At 46.9% G+C, this 21,501-nt stretch overlaps 1 protein-coding gene across 3 annotated transcripts in view; it reads right to left on the bottom strand.

Moving 5' to 3' along the window:
* The window catches only part of RGS20 (regulator of G protein signaling 20), a 40,692-nt gene extending 20,301 nt beyond the window's left edge, over positions 1–20,391 (bottom strand). The window contains exons 1-2 of one of the 3 annotated variants that reach the window (XM_069779336.1): positions 19,984–20,391; positions 1,873–2,241 (exon numbers count right to left, since the gene is read on the bottom strand). In XM_069779336.1, coding sequence (XP_069635437.1) covers positions 1,873–2,241; positions 19,984–20,106 — 492 coding nt within the window. In that variant the 5' untranslated portion in view covers positions 20,107–20,391. Of the gene's footprint in view, positions 1–483; positions 633–1,872; positions 2,242–19,983 lie in introns of those variants that run through there. The other 2 variants (XM_069779337.1, XM_069779338.1) reach the window with 2 other exon arrangements.
* Positions 20,392–21,501: the final 1,110 nt, after the last annotated feature.

Below are 21,501 nucleotides of genomic sequence, written 5' to 3'. Positions count from 1 at the left end.
AAAAGAGGAGGAAGGGTCCGCGGGCGCAGGGCGGGAGCCCGGCCGAGGCGTTACCCGCGCTGGGGCGAGGGAGGCGGCGCGGAACTGGGCGCGATCCCGCCCCGGGGAGCGGCGGCGGGGCCGAGCCGGCGGGGAGGGGTCGTGCCCTCGCTCCCGGGGCCGGCGGCAGCCGGGTGCTACCGGGGCCCTGCGCTGGGGAGCCGGCGGGGAGAGGGTCGGGGCGGTGCGAGCCCCAGCGTCCCGGCTGGCGGCTCCCGACCCTCCGGGAGACCGGGGGAAGGGCCTTTGGCCGCGGCCGCTCGCCCGCCCCGGCCGCGGGGGCCGCCGCCGGCAGCGCCTCCCGTCCCGTCCCGTCCCGTCCCGCCGCACCCGGCTGCGGCCCCGGCTGCGGCGCGGGGGTCGCGGCTGCCGGCGAGGAGCCCGCGCCTGCCCGGGGCGCCCGCGGTGCCCGGCGGCCGTCGGGCGGGACCGAGCGGTACTTACGGTGTCGGCGGCGGGGCCCCGCCGGGAGACCTCGCCCGCTTCCCCTCCGGTAGCGGCGGGCTGCGCGCCCGGGGACGGCGGCTCGCCAGCCCCGCGCATGCGCCCGGCCCTCGCGGGCTCCTCTCACGCTGCCGGCCGCGGTCGCGGGTGGGCTTCGCTCGCCGTGGCCGGGGCCGGGGCCGGGGCCGGGGGGGGGACACACGACACGGACACCGAGGCCGGCAGCTCCGCGCTCCTCGCCCCGGCCCCGGCAGGACGGGGCGGGCCGCCGCCGGGCCGCCCGCGGCGAGGCGAGGCGAGGCGAGCCCCGGGGCCCGCTGCGGCTCAGGGGCGGTTTGCAGCGGGAGCGGCGGCCGCACGGCGGCGGGGGGCCGGGGAGGGCGCGGGGGGAGCCATGGGGCCGGCGCCGGGGGGAGAAGCGCCGGAGACGCCGGCGTGAGGCTGTGCGTGTGCGAGCGAGCGTGTGTGCGCCCAGGGGAGGGAGTGGGAAGGGCTTGAAGAGGCGGCGGAGCCGCCGCGGGGCTCGGTCCCGGTGCCTTAAGGATCATGGATGCCGTAGACGCGAGCCGCTCTTATAAACCCGGCACCGGAGCACGCTCGCATTTTAAGGAACCGCAGGGATACCTCTCCCCTCCCCCCCCCCGCGGCCGCCTCCCGTCCTCCGGAGGCGCGCAGCTCGCCGCCGCCGGGCTCCCTCGCTCTACCCCTCCCGCTGTAGCGGGGCACGGCGTCGCCCGGCCGCGGCAGCCGCGCAGCGCGGCCCCGGGAAGGCGTGCGTGCCCGGCCCCGCGCGGGACGGCGGGCAGGGGCCGCCGGGCTCGGCGCTCCGCCCGCTCCTCCGGGGCGGCTCTCTCGGCAGCGCCCTTGCCGCCACCGCCACGTTCTGGGGTCCGTCTCCCCGATAACGCCCCGCCACCGCGGCCCCCGGGCGGTCCCCGACGCCGCCTGCCCGGGAGGGCGCAGCGCGGCCGTCGGCGGGACGAGGGTTAACGGGACCCCGGGCAGGGCGACACGGTCTCCCCGCGGAAACGAGGCCGATGCGGTGCGTGAACGCGTCCCTGCCTCCGGTGACCGGGAGACCCGGCGGGCAGCCCCGCCGTCGGGGCTGCTCCCTTCCCGCCCGCGCACCGGCTGCGGAGCAACAGCGGCCGCAGGACCCGCCTCGCTGGAGCCAGCGGACCCGGGAAGCGACGGGGACGGCAGACGGGGAGCGGCGGGCTTTGCCTGCCGAGCCCGGGGCTCTCAGTCGGGGGGAGGGGGGCTCACCCAGCGCCCCCGAGACTCCCACGCCGGAGCCGGCTGGGGGCACGTGGGCGGACAGCGGCTTCCCCGGCGCGGGGAGGAGGAGGAGGAGGAAGGGGCGGACGCGGCCCCAGGAGCGGTACTCACAGCGCCGGGCGGCTCGGGGGCAGCGCGGGGCTGCGGCGGCGCGGCTCCGTGGCACGCCGGGCATCTCCGGCGCTCCGGGGGGAGGCGGCTGGGCGGCGGCGGCGGCGGGGCCGGGGCCGGGGCGGGGGCCGGCGGCGGCTCAGCCCAGCGGCCCCGCAGCAGGGCGGCGAGCGGGCAGCGGGCGGCCGCCCCGCTCCCGGCCAGCAGCGCCGCCAAGCCCGCGAGGCCGAAGCGGGGAGGCCCCGGGGCGTCTCGACGGGGCGCCGAGACGAAGCGCGGGCAGGGCCGGCGGGCGGGGAGCTGCGGCCGCAGGAAGGGGCTGGAGAGCAGAGCTGACAGCGGGGCGAGGGGCCCGGCAGGCCTCGGAGGCTGCGGCGTGCGGGGGAGGTGTGGGAGCGGGGGAACAGGGCGGGGGGGGGGGAGAGAGAGAGAGAGAGAAACACAAAATAAGCATTACCGGGGGGGGCAGGCGGGCGCCCTGCACAGCCCAGCCCCGAGCGGAGCCCCTCCACCGCGGTGCTAATCCGAGGGGTGGCAGACTCGAATGCCCACCGGTCGGTCCCCGGGTGCTCGGGGCTGCCCCTCACCCCTTCGCAGGCACGCTCTGTGCTTTTAACTTTCCTAAGCCGGCCCTTTAGGTGGGGACTGGAGGAGACTTCTCCTGCCGAGCCAGCGCCCCTTGGGGTTCGGGGCTGGCCACAGTGCCGGAGCAGCACGGCGACGAGGTTGGCCACTTACCAACCTACGCGCCAAGAGCACCCCCCAAACCCCTCACCCAAAAAGCCAACCAGAGTCGGCGGGAGGAGCTGCGGCGGCGGGCCGGCACCGCGGAGCGGAGCGGAGCGGAGCGGGGCGCAGCCGCCCCCTCCGCGCCGCCCGGCCCTGTCCAGGGTCCTGAATCTGCCCCCCCCCCGCCTCCCGCCCCTCCCGCGGCTCGGGGGTGGCCGGGCAGCTCGGCGAGCCCGCTCCGGTCTGCAAGCGGCTGGGTAGCACGATCCTCCCCTTCCCTGTGAGTGTCAGTGCCCCGGAGAGAGGAAGCCGCCAGGTAAGAGCGTGAGCCCGGAACAGGAACGGACAGAAATCACTGCCATTCGGGCTCTGCCTCCCTTTTCTCCAGCAATGATTTCTGCCCGTTCCTGTTCAGGGCTCCGTTTTTTCAACAAGGCCCAGCCCTTCCCGAAACATCTTCCCCATTTCTGGCCTGCGACCATTCTCTTGACGTTAAAGAGACAGAGAGGAACTGAGGTCTGCACAGTGTGAAGAAAGCCCTCCCCACAGTGATGGCGCTGCCCTGGGAAGGCCAAAGCCACCGCTGCTGCTGCAAGGGGAGAACAGGGCTGTGGTGCCGATGGTGCCAGGGGAAGGTGCTCGTTGGAGCTGAGACCTGCGGGGAAAGCTGCCATTCCTGCACATAAGGAGAGCTTGCTGTTGCTTAGCAGCAGAGAGTTCCCCTAGGTCTGTTCGGAGAGGTGAGCTAGGGTGGAAGCTGGACAATGTTCCCAGGAGAGCGGAAAAAATAGAAAGGTTGATTCCTGCCCCACATCCCCACTTAGTATTTCTCCTGCCTGGTGGCAAGGAGTCCTTCTGCAAATCTCTGCCCTTTTGGTCATGGCACAAAGCACACGACTGGGATGTTAAATACACTTCGGTGCTGAATTACAATTGTCAAGGCCCAGACAGGACCTGTGGAAGTATTATAGGCTTGACAATTAGGATTAAATGATACTGCCACACTCCTCAGCAGGGAAAAAGGAAGAAAGTCTCAGTAAGTGTACCAAGGTGGTTCTTCACGTGTCCTGAGACCAAGAGCAAAACACCTGGTACCACCACTGGCCTTTGAATCCAGCTCCTAGTCACTCTGCCAGGAAGGGCAGTCATTTCTCAGAGCGGTGAGTGGATGTGACTCCCCTAAGCCCTCTCTAGACTACATTAATGATGCATAATTATAGCGCATAGTATTGTATAAAAAGATGGTAGTCATGCTCCCTAGCATGAATGGTGTTAGACAAAAAAAGCCACCTGAGCTGAGTCTCTTCCAGCGCTTGATGTTTGTAGACTACTCTACCTAGCTCTGTAAGACAGGTACATCTGCATCATTGCATAGCTGCACAACCACCCAAATCCTGAAACCGCTGAGCGCCTTGGAGACTTAAAGTCCCCTCAAAATTGGTAAAATAGGCATCTTCTTCTCCTTCCTCCCTGAATAATGGATGCAGGCTGATGTCTGAATAATATGCAGAACTGCAAAAAACGAATGCTTGAACTTTGTTGAAACAGGGTTTAAAGCTGAGGGACTTTAAGAGCTGAGAGACACAGACTGAACCCCTTCCTCTGCCTAAAAGGAATTTGAGCATGCATTCCTCATGTGTGAAGGAAAATGCCCTCAGTCATCAGAGTAGCTTGCTCTGCACATGCATGTCTGTGATTGTACTCTTAGTCCCCACTGCTGCCCTACTTTGTACAGGTTCATTCAAGTTCAGTAGGACAGAGAGAAACTAACATGTGAACAACTTCACAATCTAGTTAGGCATGGGAGTATTGGGCCTGGGTCTTGGTTCTATTCCAAAAAATACCTTATGAAAAATGGAGTGTTTACGCATGAACTGTGTATTTAATAAAATTATCCCATGTAGTGGCACCTTTGTTTGTAACGTACAAGGTAAATATTAAATCAGGATTCAATTTCAATATTGATATTAGCTGCTAGAATGTAAGGCATTAGAAAATAAAAAAAATCTCTTTACTAGACTTTCCTGAACATTTCGCATTAAGTCTACATAAGTTATTGATAAACTTTTAGGAGGGAAGTCTATCCTGCACGCAGTAGTTTTCTTCTATTCTACATCAGAAAGGAATGGCTTTATCTGAGGGTGTCCTTGCTATTTAATATTGTCCCTTCGTATGTTTTGACTCCAGCCTCTCTTTTCTGCAGACTTGTCCCAGTTAATATATTTTCCTAGTTTTGCCTTTGTGGAAATGAAGAAACTTGTTATTGTTGTTGTTATTACTACTACTATTATTATTTTATTACTACTGAAAACTTGTATAGCAGCTTTTTTTTTAATTTGTTCTCATTTAACATGTTAAGAACAGGTTATAAGAAAGGCAATATAGAACATGTATCTGTATTTTAATAACATTGTACTCCAACATTCTTGCAGTCACACTTCGATGGGTGACATAATGCACATACTAGCTCTTTTGGGGCCTGTTTTGCTTTAAGGTGTTAGGACAGATTGCTGGGCCTCACATCTGAACTCCCGCTCCTTGCCCAAGGAGAGGTCATACACATTTGTATGGTGGCTTATGGGTACTAGTCTATTTTAGTGTTTCCTGCTCACCTCAGTTGTTAAATAGAGAGTTTCTAGACCATTGAATGGAGCTGATTCATAGTGAATTAGGGAGCAATTCAAACAGAAAGTAAGAATCCATTTTTGACTATTTTCATTGGCAGGAAAGTGCACTTGTTACAAATCACTTTGAAGACTGATAGGCTTTTCTGGGAAAGGAGATATTTTCTGAAGTAAAATGAGTCTCCAGGGTCTTTAGCTGAACTTAGATTTTCTTTATATATCAGCAGTATTCTAGTATTTGCTTTATCTTATTCCTTAATAAAAATTTAAAATGTAAAATATATACACATACGCTTTAAAAAGATGCATTTTAAGTAACCATATTTTGAAGTGAACATAATGCCAGTGATATTATGGGAAACAGCTTTGTTGAACTTTTAAATATGTATATTCTTTCAACATCAGTTCCTTACAGGTGTAAGTAACTTAACTTAATGGATCTGTTAGCAATTAATTTCAAATAGAAGATGTAGGTTCAGTGTTGATGGGAGGCAGAATAAACCGGAATCTTCAAACATGTAAAACTAACCATAGTTCTGCATGGGTCCACAGAGCATTAACAAACTTATCCCACATGCAGGTATGCCTGTTAGTTGTTGATTTTTCATCAACGTTAATAGCAATGCATTAATTCGCCAGTAGAATTTATTTTGAGTAAGCGCAAGTGTGAAAGTCACAGGGGGAATTTCCTCCCAATGCCATGTCATTCATACTGTCAAAATGTAACGGTTCAGTAGCACATAGGTAGAGCATAGGGTTTCTCTTAGTCTTTTGCTGAAGGATTAAGTTTTCTCAAAGTCCCATGCTACAACCTGTGATTGCATTATGTTAGGACTAATGCTTGAAATGTTCTCATAATGGTTAGACTTGGCTTAGATCTCAGTGTAGCCAGAATTGTTTGCTATTGATGGCTCTGCCTAGTACTTTGCTAATTATTTCAGCACCGTAAGGTTATTTTCTAGGGTGATGTACTTTCTGAGCATTGGCCAATCCCAGATGTATGTTCTGCCAAAACTCTCAGCCTCAGTATTTATGTCAGTCAGCCTCTACTCCAAAGTCTCAGGAAGTCTGGAAATTAGCCTCTGCTGTCTCCACTCACAACCCTGTTTCTTTTCCACTCCTACATATCACATCTTTGTTACTTCCAAGGAAGAGGAAGCTTAAAGAGAATTAATATTTGAGATGGAACTAAGTATTAGCAATAAGGAGATGTTTTCCAGTAACAGGACCGAATGCTGGGTTTTAGAGCACCAGCGTCATCTCGGCGAGGGCTCTGCTCCCCATTCTGGCCCCAGTCCAGCTGATGCATGCAGGCACCGTGGGGTTCGTGAGCCCTCAGATGGAGTTCTGTGGCACAACTTGTGTGCTTAAAATCCTTGGTGACTCAGAGTTTCTGGCAGATTGACAGACTACCCAGGAAGCCGGCAGCTTGGGCAAAGAAGGTCTAATTAGAAATTGCAATATGACACATTTAAAAAAAAAAATGAACCCTTTGCTGAAGTGTGACTGCATTGAGAAACTGTGTCTTTCATTTGCCACGTTTGGCAAATTGAAGACTCACTATATTCTGTCTGACCCTCTCACCTTCTGTATGTCAATAAATAGTTGAAAATGTAATGCCATCTACATTTTTTTTTTAAATCACGAGGTTAACATACATCTCTAATTCTATCCTCTAACCCCCCCCCCCCCCCCCGCCCCCAACCTTCGAATTATTTGGAATCATTAAAAAACCCTACAGGTTTGGGTTGATTAAAAAAAAAAAAATTCTCCCATCACAACAATGTTCTGTTAGTGTATGTCCCAATGACATCAGAGAACCTGTACCAAAGATCTGGGCAAACTGTTGACCAGAAAAAGACTAGCTTCTCTGCATAAAAATTGTGAGTTTCAAGATGATGGAAGGTGCTCAGTAACTCTCATTACAACCTTCCAGAAGGTGTCACTGTGCACCTACAGTTTGAACGGGGAAACTCAAGAGTTGAGCATTAGTGCCAAAGCGATATTCCTCCTTGTGCTATTAGGGATCCTCTGCCCACAATGGAAATTAAATGAACTAAAACCGAAGGCACAAATACTTTCCTCTTTTCATTATTAGCAAAGGAGAAATATCTTTATAGTATCAATGTCACTCAAGAGGTACCTATCCAACCATGACCTGCAGGAATATTCCTGATATTCTGGGTCACACATAACCTAATTATTACACAGGATCCTTACCACACAGGTGCTTGGAAACTAAAAAAATATAAATAAATTAAAGAAGAATCCAAAACTGACAAGACCGCAATTTTCAGGTATAGAAAGTAGTCTGTAGTTATATTCCAGAGCTGATACAGAAAGGAAGCTTAATGGGGCAATTTGGAACCAATGTTCCCAAACAGCTCAAGGTTTCAGCGTCGTTCAAAGTGTATCCAAAAACCTGGTTGCACAATGTGGCTGCACAGTAATATTCCATCTTGACAAGACTCCCGAGGAAGCCACTGTGACTTCTGTGATTGACTTTTGATCAGATTTTTTGGACCTTAAAAAATGTGGAGGAATTGGGGCAATTATGCAGCCATGTTAAAAGGCTGATGGGAGAAAAATATAACTCACTCACAGGCTGTGGCAGGGAACATGAAAAGACATCAGAGCTAAAATGCACTATAATTCCTTTGAAAAATAAGAATAAAAGAATAAAGAGCAGGCAAGGAGAGACAGCTGAAGACTATGAGGTTAAAAAGAATAGTATCAGAAACGAGAATGTTTTAGGCTGATAGATGCTGGCATGAAGAGCAAATTCTGTATTTGTCTCATTCCAGACTAGTTTGAGGTGGTGACCAGCAGTATTTCTCCAGCACCTTTAAAAGATCTTTGAATGATGGTGGAAGGAAAAGGAGCTGATCTCATAAGAAAGACAGTGAGGAGAAGGCGTGAACATATTTGGGAAATGGGAAAACTTCAGGTGATATCCACCCCAGCGTACTAAATTATCAATGGAACTGTACAATACTGATTTAGAGAGGTCAGGTTATCCCTGTTATGTAGAGGGTCCCATGGAAGTGAGCAGAAAGGCCTGGGGCTTCCCTGCAGAATCTCTTACTAATCTTTCTTTCAGAGATGCCTTATGTGATCTTACCCATATAGGAGTGCATGCCTGGATTAGAGGGACTGTGATTGCAGACAGCACAAATTACTGGCTAAATGTCATGCTTGCTTTAGGCTTAGGAGCAGACTTACAAATGGTATCAGTTCCCAGGTCTCCCTTGACACCACAGATACCAAGTTACAGGTTATAGATACAGAGGACCTCAAGAAAAAGAAAAAAAGAGAAAGCTCAGAGTTACTGAGCTTTTGGGGAAGGCACTGGATGTGTTCCTGTGAAACCACATTTCTCCTGTCTGGTGCTTACAGAGCCTGGCACTCCTTTCTGCAGGCTGGACCTTTTCCTCTGGCCACTCCAGAGCTGTCTGGCATGTTTCCCTGCAATTGGAAAGGAACTGCACTTTGCTGCAGTTCTAGAAGTGTCCTGAGAGAGGGAGAACATCAGTCCAGATGGGTAGAAATTTGGACAAACCTGTTTTTATATCCCACCTTTATGCATCGTTGTTCAAACCAGCTCATTAACAGACCACACTTGTGGGGGTTTCCCTCTGTTACACTACTGTTTTGAAAGAACATGTCCTCCTCCTGGGCAGATGAAACGTTCCTCCCAATTTCCTTTCTGCAGTTCATTTCAAACCTACCTCCTGACTGAACACAGAAAAGACGAAGTGGGACTGAAGGTGTCCTGCCTGCAATAGCCTATACTTTCTTTGATCTGATTTAATACCTTTAACTTACTTCTCTTGATAATTTGGAAAGGCTGGTAAGAAACAAGTAGAGTTTGGCTTTTCTTTCTGTTTAAAGTATGTCTGCTTACAACCCAGTATGACACTTGAGAGAGCACAGCTTTTTTATGAGTCTGAAACAATTTTATAGTCTGAGCATGCCACTGTTGGTCAGGTAAACCATTCAAGCAGATGCTATTCTTGTACTTAAATGAAGCGCATGCATTTATCTGCACAGAATCTGTATGAACAGAATAAACACAGTGCAGTGAGGAAGGCTAGTCTGTCATAAAAATAGGAACTATCATTCAGAATAAAAAATTTCAGTGAACATAAAGAAATGCTAGTTTGAAGAAATATTGCTGGCATTTAAGGCTGTGACTCACTTTATCAGTCTTCTGACTGGAGGACTATCCAGCTACTCCATGCCAAATAGTCCAGAAGATCTGGATGTAAACCAAGAAACACCCTTTAATCCTCTTATTTAGAGCCCATATTATATAGAGATGTTATAGATGTCCCATTTATTGACATGCAAAATTCTCGGTAATGGGGATGAGTAAATGGAGCAAGAATTTGCAAATTAAAAAAACAGGACAAAGGGCCAGAGAGGAGCAACTCAGCCACTTCCCTGGTGCAGTCTGAGCACCTGCGCAAATCTGAGCACAAATTCCAAGTACTAAAAGGCACAAAGGGCGTGAGTGCCAAAGCTTATTTGTGATACTAAACTCCAGTATTGGCAAGGAATCCCTAAAAGGAGATTCTCTTCTCCAAAGACCTCTCTCCCAGAAGAATGCTTGTGTTTAAACAAATCAGTTTGGTAATAAAAAAGAGAAGACTATGGGGTTTAGAAAATCCAGCACTGCAATGCAAGAAAATGAATGCTTTAAATATTGTAATCCTCCTACCTCTCATAATGAATGCCAGTTGTTATGCAGTTCAAGAACAAATATTTTATCCTGTCTTGGTCTGTCTGATCCACTGGTTTTGCTCTTAACTTGATTACTCTCAAAGGAAACAGTGAAGTCAACAGAACTGTAAGAACTGTTCTCTTCTTTATCGAGTCCTGAAGTAAATCACACAAGATGTCACAGGAAAAAAATCACAGCTACTTCCTGAAATTAGGCTGTGTTCACAAATGGAAATAAATGAATAATGGAACAAAGTTGAGCCCTTCCCCTTTTTCTGTATGAATTCCTCAGCCTACACCTGAAATCTCTAGACTCTTGAGAATAATTTTCATCTTTCTTGTGAGCATAATTAAGCGCTTGCAACAGTGAACCGGGAAAACAGATGTGACATTTTGTAAGATCATCAGCTGCTGCTTGGATGGCATCACTGGGCAGCTCCTGGTTTGTTGCAGTCTGTTCTTACCTTTTTTTACAGTTGATATGGTATTTTAGATTAGCTTTATTTTGAGAATAACACTACAAGTATAATATTGAGGACAATTAGCCTCCTGAGCTGTTTCCAACCACATCTAGTGGTAGACCGAAGGAAGATCTGTTAAGTTAAAGATCTCAACATCTGAGTCCTGAAAGCTTCATTGGAATCAGCACCCAGCACAGGGATGGGCTGTGGGAAATCCTTCTCAGACATCAAAATCGGTCAGTGAGCAGGCACAGACCCACTGCGGGCCAGGCTTCACCAGTTCACCTGCTCACAGATCCTTGCCATTTCCCAAGCATTACCTTTCAGCACACCTTTTGGATGAGGCTGATGGAAAAAATAGCATTCTGCCTGCCTCAGTGTTAAGTTTTAATGCTTGTGATGAAACATACAGTTGCGTACATTGTACATAAACAAGGTGCTTTCATCCCCTGTGTGGCCTCTGGGAGAAGAGCGATGGTCTCTCCCTTGCCTTTCCTGGCTTGGTGGGGCTTTGGCTTTGACCTGCTCTCAGGAAGATGTGCCTAGCTGTCACCTAGCAACCTGGAGCTGGGCTTTGAAATCAAGATGTCTGTGGTAGGATATTCCGATCTCTTTCTGCATCTTTCTTTTGACTGGATGAAGCTGATTTATAAAGAGATGCAAATAAATGGGAGTAAAAAGCTGTCCTATTATTGCACGGAAGGGGCTAGCAAAATGTAGGACTGAGTAACCTCTAAATGGCTTGAAAGAAACATTTATTTTCCCCAAGAGTCTTTGAATTTTTTGTGGAAAGAAATTGCTGTGAAAAAGCATGTGTGTGATTCATGACTTTTGTGTCTTTGCACCACTCACGAGAAATGCATATCAGGTAGCATGCATTGTATACAAACAGGCAAAGGGAAGGAGTAAATTACTCTTCATGCTCACTACATATACAGCAAGGAGTAATGGATTTAAACAGCCGGCAGGTGTATTTATGTTAAATATGGGGTTTTAATGGTAGGATGGTGAAGCACTGGAGCAGGGTGCCTAGACTGTGGAGTCTGTGTTAGTGAGGTTTTAAAGAGCAGGCAAGGTAAACCCATGCCAGGAAGGGCTTGAGGATGGTTGATCCTAGCAGCCAAGGTCAGATGACACTTTCGAGCTTCCACCCAGAACTGCCTTCAATGATACTGCACCTCACATCACTGGAAGGATTTGCTAATTAGCGTGGACTGGCCGATATGTGCAACCTGGGCACCACTTAATTCTGGCACTTAGGGATTCCTCTGGCACTCAGAAAACCCTGTAAAATCTGAGCTGAAAAAAACCCCACACCACAATTCCTCTTTCAGTTGAACATGAGGAGTATTGGAAATAAAGCAGGGTGTGGTGGGAGCACTGTGCTCAGGTGATCTTTACCACATGATGGCCTCTAGGAGAAACCATAAATCAGAGCAACACCAACTGCATTATGTCTTGTCACTCTGCGGCTGGCGATGCACAAAGGTACTTCATTTTAGTTTTGTATTTTACTGAAATCATTTACTTTCATCAGTCTGGGTGTGAGAGACATATCATGGAGTAAAGGTCAATTCCTCCTGACTCACAGACATACAAGCTAGATGCCTTTTTAAGAAGGCCTCCATGGTTTTCCAGAGAAATGTTGTTTTTCCCCAGCATCCTTTATCTAAACTGTTGATTCTTGCTGGTGGAAGAATATCCTAAATTAATATATTTGTAAATCTGAAGTTACCCATATCTCAAATTAGTTGATTTAGATTTAGGCTGAGTGGGTTATTTATTAACCAGCATGGCATTTTGTTCCACTTGAAGAAGGTCATCTTATATTAGCAACAACGGTCTCTGTAACTCAGGTCAGTCTAGGATCGTTTTACTGAAAAATTTTCAGAAGTAGTATAAAAACAGTTTATCTTCTGGTTTTTGTATCCATTAAATTCTGTCTGACAGTAATATCCTAATCAGCCCAGGATTTTGCATTTTTCCATTTCAAAGGTGCACAGCTAAAAAGGAAGTTTTAGGGCTATTTCAAAGGTAAAATATATAAATCACTAAATTGCAAAAACATTATTGCAAATTAATACAAATTATCTCTGAGGACTAGAATATTTGCACACCATTAATATGCAAGTAACCCACCCATTAATGTGTAGTACATTATTATTTTGACAACTTTTACGAAAGAATGCCCTCTGATTGCTGTCTGTGCAGCTATTATTGGCTCATAGACAACGCTGAGCAATACGGCTAGCTATTCTCAGAAGAGTGTTTCTGGATGCAAAAGAAAAATCTTTTATGAATTAAAAAAATATTATGCCATGTAATTACAGAACAGCTTAAAAAGAAAGACACTGTGAAGAGCTCTTTGTTTCACAGAACAGGTTGGAAGGGGCCTCTGCAGATCATCTAGTCCAGCCTCCTGCTCTCAGGCTTCCTAGGACTGTGCTGAGCAGGGTTTGAATACGTTTGAGGAAGGAGACTTCACAACCTCTCTGGGCAACCTATCCCACTCTTCAACCACCTGCACAGTGAAAAAACAAGCAACTTTTTCTGCCTGATGGAATAATTCCTGCATAAGCCACGTTCATCTGTTCTTACATTCATGTATGATGCTAAAGATTAAAACATACTATTTTTTAAAGGAGCTATATTTAATGGTTTGAGCTGCCTGGAGCAGTCTAGTATACTACGGACATTCAGAGGAGACATGAGGAGAAGAAAACCCCAAACCAAACAAGAAAGGTCTCTGCAAGACTGCCCGGTTGTAGCAAGCAAGTGGTAAAAATGAGTCCTATCCACTGATACTAGCTAAGCCAGTGGCTTGCTGCCTGTCTTTCAGGGCTAGGCCTCCTAAAAGGTGCCCCGTTCACAGCACACTGTGCTCCTCCACAGCTCCCAGCAGGACCCACAGGGCTGAATTGGGCACCCAGCGCCTGCTGCCTCATCCTGCATGGACAGAGCTGGTATGTAAACATGCCATCCAAAAACTGCCGACATACTGCATGGGAAGCTGCCTCATGGGGACAGAGGAAACTCCCAATGGCAGGAAAGAGCATTTATGCTGCGTCTTTCAAAGGAAGTTATGGGACTGATTTGGCACTGTATGTGCATCACCCTTCATCTGGGAGCCACAGCCCCAGGTACCACCCAGCTCCCACCCCCAGACCTACATGTCCGAATGTTGCTATTGGCATGTTTGCTGGAGATACAGGCTCAGATCCTTCTTCCACTCTGGATTTGCATGGGCTGATGTCCCAGACTGGTGGCCTAGCCACTGGAGGCGGTCTGTCAGCCTCAGCTTTCAGAAGCGCTGTCCCTGGCTCGGACCTGGCTAACCAGATCGAGGGGAAGGAGGACGACTTTCCCGCCTAGCTGCAAGGGACCTCCCTGTGGATTTTGGTCTGGGCCTCACTGAACACCTGTTATAAAGGAAAATGGAAGTATTTCTTATTGAATCTCAGACCCTTGCATGGTAAGTGCCTTAAACACAGTAAAGCGTCACCACCCTCTCTCTACAAGGAATATTAAATCATTATACCACAAAGAATGATTTCAACACAAGGGACAGAAGGGACCCCTGCTATCCTTCTCACAGACACATTGCAGTAAGTAGTTAGGTTATTCTTCTGGTGCGTGTGGTTTCAAGTCACCTCAAGGGAAGGTTTTGAACCTGGACTTCCCATAATTTGGGCAACAGCAGTAAGCGCTGGGCTGTCAAATGAGAAAGCACTCCTCTGTCCTGTGTCAGGACGGGGAGGCCTAATTTCATGAGTGCGTCTGGGTCTGTGATCCACAAATGAAATGACAGGCCTACCGCTAATGTCATTTGGTGTTTCTGCTGGTGGTCACCTCTCCAGAATGGTGGCTTGCTGAATCCTACCCTTATGTACTCAATTATGCTCATACATATGCAGATACGTGGGCTCTAGGGGACACCAGCACACTTAAATGCAGCACGCAGTGATGCTGGTCACTGGGGTGACCACGGCCTGTTGTGGATCAGGCTGTTTTTAGCTATGAGAGTAATTATGTAATAGTTATTAATGTTTCTTTTTGATTCCAGTCCTGTACTTTTTACTTTCATCTTACTGGTTTGTTTTGCTTCCCTCACCCAATACAGAAAACTGTAGGAGCTTTACCTGACCAGCAGATTTGTACCCTGACGAACGTAAATCGTTTGAATATGAAATGTCTTTACCATAGTTATAAGTACTATAGTTAAGCTAACAGATCCCCCACTTCAGATGACCAGCTGAAAGGGAGGACTCTAACCCCCCAAATGACTAGTACAGTCTTTTTCACAGCGTGGATGACCTGACCCTGAGAAGTGCTGAAGACCTGGGTATGGACCAACCCTGAAATACTGCCTCCCGTGCCCCAGGAGTACTTTGTGACTTCTGAAAGCAGCAATTAATGAAACAAGTTTTTCCTTGGAGGAATTATCTGGCAAACAAGAGAAACCACTTTCAGTTTCTGCCTGACCCCTCTTGCAGGGTTGGGGGCTGACAGGCCTTAACCCTCCTAATAGGTCTGCTGACAAGACATGCACCAATATTTTGCTGGACACTGCAGGTCTCAAAGGGATTGGGACAGTCTGTAAAAATATGCAGGAGTAGCCCTTTCTTAACTAGTAAAAACACTTCAGGGACAAGATAAACCCTTGTTTTAAAGGATACATATCGAAAAAACAGCACAGAAGACCACAGAGAGATAATGTTCTCCAGCTTGTCCTAGAAATAATTGTGCTTACCTTTAAAACCAACTGCATATGCTTTTACCTCATTATCTTAATCTATAACTATTCAGCAAAATACCCACTCTTTTCTCTACCTAAAAGTATACTGTATTATCAAAGAAGTTGTCAAAAAGACTAGAGGCTCCTAATCTGGTGGTCCTAAATACCCTGTAATACTCCTGTTTCTCTCCCAGAATTCTGTCTTCCTTTGAAACCTTGCTCCTGAATAAAACAGAGCATCAAACGTGTCTCAAATTTTACATCTGCTGTGTAAGGATAACTATTTTGCAAATATGAAGAATGTTAGCTGCCCATTTCAAACACAAGAATTAGATAACGTGACTATTAAACTATGTTTCAGCCTATTTAACTAACACCTGTTCAAAAGAACAGAAGGAATGTGTTCTTGATATAAGTTACTGCTTGGTTTGTTCCTAACACCCTATGAAACAATCACAAGCTTTAAGACATACAAATGCTACCGTGACTAAGTATGAAAAACAGACTTCCCCAAATAAACACTCCTGATGTGAAAATGTACTTGGGAGAGATTATACTGACTGAAGAGGGTAAGTATATTTACTAATATCAGGACTTTTCCTACTCTTACAAAGGATAAAGACAATATGAGACTTCAGAGGGACTGTTGACAGTAATAGTAATTAATGACTGACAGCACTCATCACCTGAAGACACTAGAGTACTTGGCAAAGCAGTGCAAACATTCAACTTGCATGTTGCCCTTTGCAAATAACAGCTTTGATTTTTGACCTTTCTGGAGTTGTTTGTGAATGTATCCCTATTTTAACAAACAAATCATGATTCACAGCAGTTGCTGAATAATTTAGATGAGCTATGCATGGTCACGAGCAACTTCCACGTTACACGCAGTTCATGGAATAATGTTTGACATCTCCAAACCCAAAGGATTTCTGCAGAGCTGAGATTAGCTAGATGAAGGAAAAAGGATGCTGTACTTCCCCTGGGCTGCTCCTCCAGACAGCATGCTTGTGGCCATCTCAGTTTCTGCCTGGTCTCCCACACAGAACACAAACAGGTAGGACTTGGCAAGCAGAAAGGCAGTGCTGGTATAAGCAGGGTATCTTTAGGCCTCAGCCTACAGACTGACGTTTAAGGAGGCAATAATACTTGCTCTCTGCCTTTCCTTGGCACACACCTTCTCACTTAACACTATGCTTTTCTTCACCTCTCTGCTCCACGCCTTGGGAAAAAGAGGAAAGGACACCCTTACAGGTAAGGCAAATCTCAACAGGAGCTGGAAAGGATTCTTCTTGCCAGAGAGCAGCAAGAACAGGGCTTCTGCCTCAGGGAAGGTGAGTTGGAAGCCAAGGGGATCCCACAGCCCATCCCGCAGCATTCGAGCAAGGCAAACAGGACAGACATAGAGATGGTCCAAGCAAGGTCCAGATCATAAGGCAGTATCACAGCAAGGGGGAAGTCAACCCCTCAGATCAGGTCCTACAACCAGCAGGCAAGCCCACGCTGACAAGAGACAGCCAAGATCAAGCCAGGAAGTCCACCCAGGGTGGGGGGTTAAGGTCTCAACCAGGCGGCTCCATCACCAACTGGGGCATGGCTGTCACTCAGCTGAGGACCAGCACTCCCTCAGCACAACTCAAGCAGGCGAGGAACAGGCCCTCAGGGCTGAGCTTATATAGGGCTGCTAGGTCCACCGGTGAGTGTGGAGGTCCCAGGTGAGGCTGCTCAGGGCCATTAACACTTACTAGTGCCCTCAGAGCCCTGACACTGCTGTCCTACCTGCACTTGCCCAGTCATTTATTGTCTGTAAACCCAACCAAATCTGGAGCCTGTATGCTTAGAAATCATAATTATGTTAGAGAAGTGAAACAGGTCCTACCCAGATGCAACCTGGATATGAACTACAATGTGGTATCTCTGTGGAGAACTCTCTCATCCTCTTCTGAGGAAGTAATGGCAATGAGCTCTGTGTAACAGGACTTTGGCCAAATTCTGTCATTAGGAAAAAAACATGATATATTCGCAGTCTCTCACTATCTTCCTGTGCAGTGTAATGTTTCTGGGTTGTTTATTTTGTTAACTTGCAAAAAGCTCATTGGGAGCACACAAGAATGTGTCTGTGTTAGCTCTGGGTTAAGTCCTTGCATCTTTGTGTTGAGACTGGTAAAAAGCAGTTTATTCACTTCTGCTTTTTAACGCTTTCATAAATCAAGATGCAAACATGTCAGAGGGAAAGGCTTTTTAAGCAATGCAAATGGAGATTAGAAATAAACAACTCACTGAGTTAATTTAAATGTCATGAAGAGAATTTAAAAGGCCTTTAAACTCTACCTACCACTTCTTAAAAACATTTCTCTTGTAATTCAGTTTCTTTTTGAAAGCATGTTCAAGACTAAATAAACCTAATTCAAGTCTTCTGTTAAAAGATGTGGGTTTGTTTTTGTTTTTTTTTTAAATCCCAACTTATTTACTATTTCAACTTTTTTACTATTTGGCATGTTGAATTAGATGTGGCAACTTGCTCTCATAAGCAGCCACTGCTCACATTCAGAAGCATCAAATTAAAAACCTCATTTAAGGTGGCAGGGAACACAGGAATTATGAGGGCTGGGGAATCAGTCTGATCAAAGACCCTGTCAGTCATACAAATTATGGGTCTAAGAATGTAGTTTGTCTACAGCAACCGGTGTCACAAACAGAAACATTTTACCAGAAAGAATCTGAACTTTCTGCAGGCTTCAATGCCACCGGAAAAAAAAAAAAAAAAAGTGACCTTGTCTATTCCGGGAGTATAAGTGACAAACTTCAAGCTGATTTCCTAAGTACTACGAAATAATGTAAATCCTCTGTGCCTTGGCTCCCTATCAGTAAAAAAGAAAAGTATTTCTTTCCTATGTGAAGTAAAGCTTGCAATTTATTTTAGCTCCCCAGCCCTAGGGCTGTACATATTTCTAGACGGGTAAGTTTTCTAACTTCCTATCACTAACATAGTCCTTGTGGACTCATTAACTACTAGTAACATTGCTTACATTACATATGTGGAAGGATCATTTGCTGATATGCTTTATGAAGTTCTGGAGACATGTTCCCCCAGAGCATGTAGCCTCACACAAGAGCTTCCACATGACAGCAATTTCACCTCAGCCTGAGCTCATGAAGTGGTTACAGAGCATCTCCTGGGCTGTCCCTGCTATGAGAGATGAGAGCTACACCAGCAGAGCTGCAGCATTTAGAAACATAAGCACAGAACAAAGTAAATGGGACAGATAGCCAGTGGGAGAAGGGAAGCTGGCAGCGCTGGTGTTTAAGGGACTGTGGACGGTAAGCGGGCCTGAGCCTTGCAGTGTCATTTAGGTCCCTCTGTAGATAAATCCCTTTGCAGAGCAGAGAAATAATAAGTTGTCCTCTGTAAGGTCCCTGACTCAGTCCTGTGCACTATGTTCTCAGAGACTTGGCAACAAACTACAATTTCAGGTGAGAGCCATAAAAGCGATCACCAAGTTGAAAGGAACTATTCACCTGGGATGAATAAAAGGATGGCTAAATGAGAAATGACTGGGGACATGAGCTGTAAAGAACTCAGTATATGGGTTTCAGAAGCTATGACTACCAAGAGTTAAATTCAGGAGTCATTGTGCCTGTGACAAAACCCCCTCTGCCTTCAACAGGGCCAAGAAGTCCCCAGGCTCATGTGCTAAATGGACAGATAATGAGATAGAATGACATGAAATTCTGAAAGGAGTGTACTTGGTTCATTATCAGAAACAGTTTCCTGATAGTGGCAAAGCAGGCTGAGTATTTCCTCTCAGCAAAAGCAGTGAAAGTCATTTAGGATTTCTGATGAGTCTATTCCTGTAATTCAAATGAAATGGCCTCCTGGAAGCGGAAGTGCATTGGCGAAGGAGATGGGATGGAGAAGCCAATTCTTGCTTTAACGTGAATGGCTGTAGGGCAGATGTGGAATGGGGACTGGCTTCTTCCTCTGTCTTGCCTTTTACCAGCCCTGCCAACAACCTTGACTGGCTGCCTTAGTCCCTCTCCACTCTGGCGCTACATTAGTCTGAAAAAAACCCCAAACTTTGTGGTTCCAAGAGTGCGTGACTTTGCTATCACGTTCTCTTCGCTACCATGCACCAGGGTGCACCACTTCTGCACCAAAGTTTTAATAAGATATGGTTTCTTGCACCTGTCTCTCTTGCTCTGTTGAGCTGCACAGGAGTGTGTTGCTCACCATAAATAACATTGGTTCACTCCTCAGGCAGCTTTCAGGCTTTTGACAAAATCTAGAGGATACATGACTGTTGTTTTTAATTAAGGAAAATGGTTCAGCTCTGCAGGTTCACTAAAGGGGATTTACTGTAACACCCTAATAGATTTTAGTATTATGCTGTGTTTGATTTCTTTGTGATACCTTCTTTTGTTAGCTACCAATAAAAATAATCTGAGGTAGTAGCATCAGTAAAAAATGCAGACTGCCTCAGTGTCTAAATACCATGAAGCAACATGTTTTTCCTCACCCTTTTAACCACAGATTAGCTTCACAAAGTATGAATCATTTTTATGAGTTAGATGGATGTGCTTAATATGTTGTTTGAAAGCAGACACTTAACAGGAAGGCGGATCACCACCTCCTCTGTCACTGTGGTTGCAACACACCGAGGAACAGAGGGCAGAGGATGAGGCTCAGGAATAAAGGAAAACTACATGAATACCGATGTCTTGGTGACAAATAGTCTAGGGCTGTTATACATAACATTAACACTTTCTTTCTGCCTTCCTTCCAGATATACCATTTTCCCCCTCCTCCAGGACATTTGGATAACACTGGATTTTGTCTTACCTTGAAAATCCACTGTGCTGCTTTAATATCCTCTTCATCTTCATTTTGGAGGGTCTCCTTTGCTTGACAGTTGTCTGCATGGTAGCTGTGAGTCCTGAAGTAGAGCAAAACTTGCCTCCACATCGAGAAATAAAAAGGCTGTTCCTGAATCCAATTTTACAGTGACCTTTCTTGGAAAAGCACCACTTTTATTTAACGATGAAACAAAACCAAATCCCAGACATCGGGCTAAATGACAACAACATAGAGATGGCTCGTCCTTACACTGATGGGCAAATGTCAGGGCCTCTTGCAGCCTGCCAGTTCTTCCTGCAGCCTCCACAGTTCTGGAGACAAACAGGATTATCTGCCCTCAGATATCTGCAGTCCCTCATCCCCTCAGCATCGTGCCAGCTTAGAGATTAGATTTATGACTTCATAGGTTTTAGTGAGTTGAAAAGGAGGAAGACAGGTACATAGTGGTTGGATGCATGTCAGAGAAACAGGCTGTAACAATCATGAAACATATTTTATCACCTCAGAGTGAATGTTTTTCATTTACAACTTGAAGGAAAAAGCAACTCAGGATGTAGTTATACTCTGCAGGAAGCACCAAATGGAGATGTCTGTCTTAGGTCACTGGCACCTGTCAATCACGTTTTTTCTCATCGACCGAACAGATGGTCTACTGGTAATCCTTCCAGCTCCAATGAAAACACCATACAAGCAGCAGCCATGTCTGCAGATAGAGACAAACTAAAAGACAAAGACTCCAGGTAGATTATTAATAGATTATTTCTCTTAGCTTTATTGAGGGGCTTCCAGGCTTTTGCCTTCTGTTTGTCAACTTTCTCTCACTGTTTTTTGTGCTTTTTGAAATACAGATGGGGGAAACACAGAAAAATTAGGAGAAATATTAAATTATTGTGACATTTTCATACAAATAATTATGTAAACATAGTTTATAGATCTGGTCATTTGCAACGCTGTTGTAATGAGAGCTAAGCAAATAGTAGTGTTCCTTGTGTGGGAAAGCATTTGGGAGCCTTTTAAAACATCTTATCCTGGAGACAGCAGAAAGTCAAAGACATACACATGTTAGTGTGCAGTGAAAAGAATCAATCTGTTAATTTATTCATCATTTCAAAATACTTCCAGTTTTAATAATTTTATATTTTAAGTTACTATTTTGGTTAGTTAGCTGAAACTTCCAAATGAGAAGTTACTATAAATGGGGAGCCAAGACAGCTTCCATTTTTAAAGTGTCTGATGGGATATTCTATCTATTTTGAAAGTTTACAACATCTTTTTCCAAGTTGAAAAATATGTCTAAACGAACATTTTTTTCTGCCAAGAGTCAAAAGTTTTGACAATTCAGCATTGTAGATATAAGGTAGATATAATGTCATCTGCCCCCATAGCATCTCTTGTGAGAAGAAGTGCCTTGGTCACATCTCTGTCTTTTTTCAGAGAAATCCAGTAAGTGCTGAGGAGAAAAATGAAGAGAAGACTTTTTCCAGCATTTGGCTTGACAAGCTG

The sequence above is a fragment of the Haliaeetus albicilla genome, chromosome 3, assembly GCF_947461875.1.
Source record: "Haliaeetus albicilla chromosome 3, bHalAlb1.1, whole genome shotgun sequence".
Taxonomy (NCBI): Eukaryota; Metazoa; Chordata; class Aves; order Accipitriformes; family Accipitridae; genus Haliaeetus; species Haliaeetus albicilla.
The sequence above is the reverse complement of the archived record's forward strand: the minus strand, read 5'-3'. Positions and strand labels throughout refer to the sequence as shown.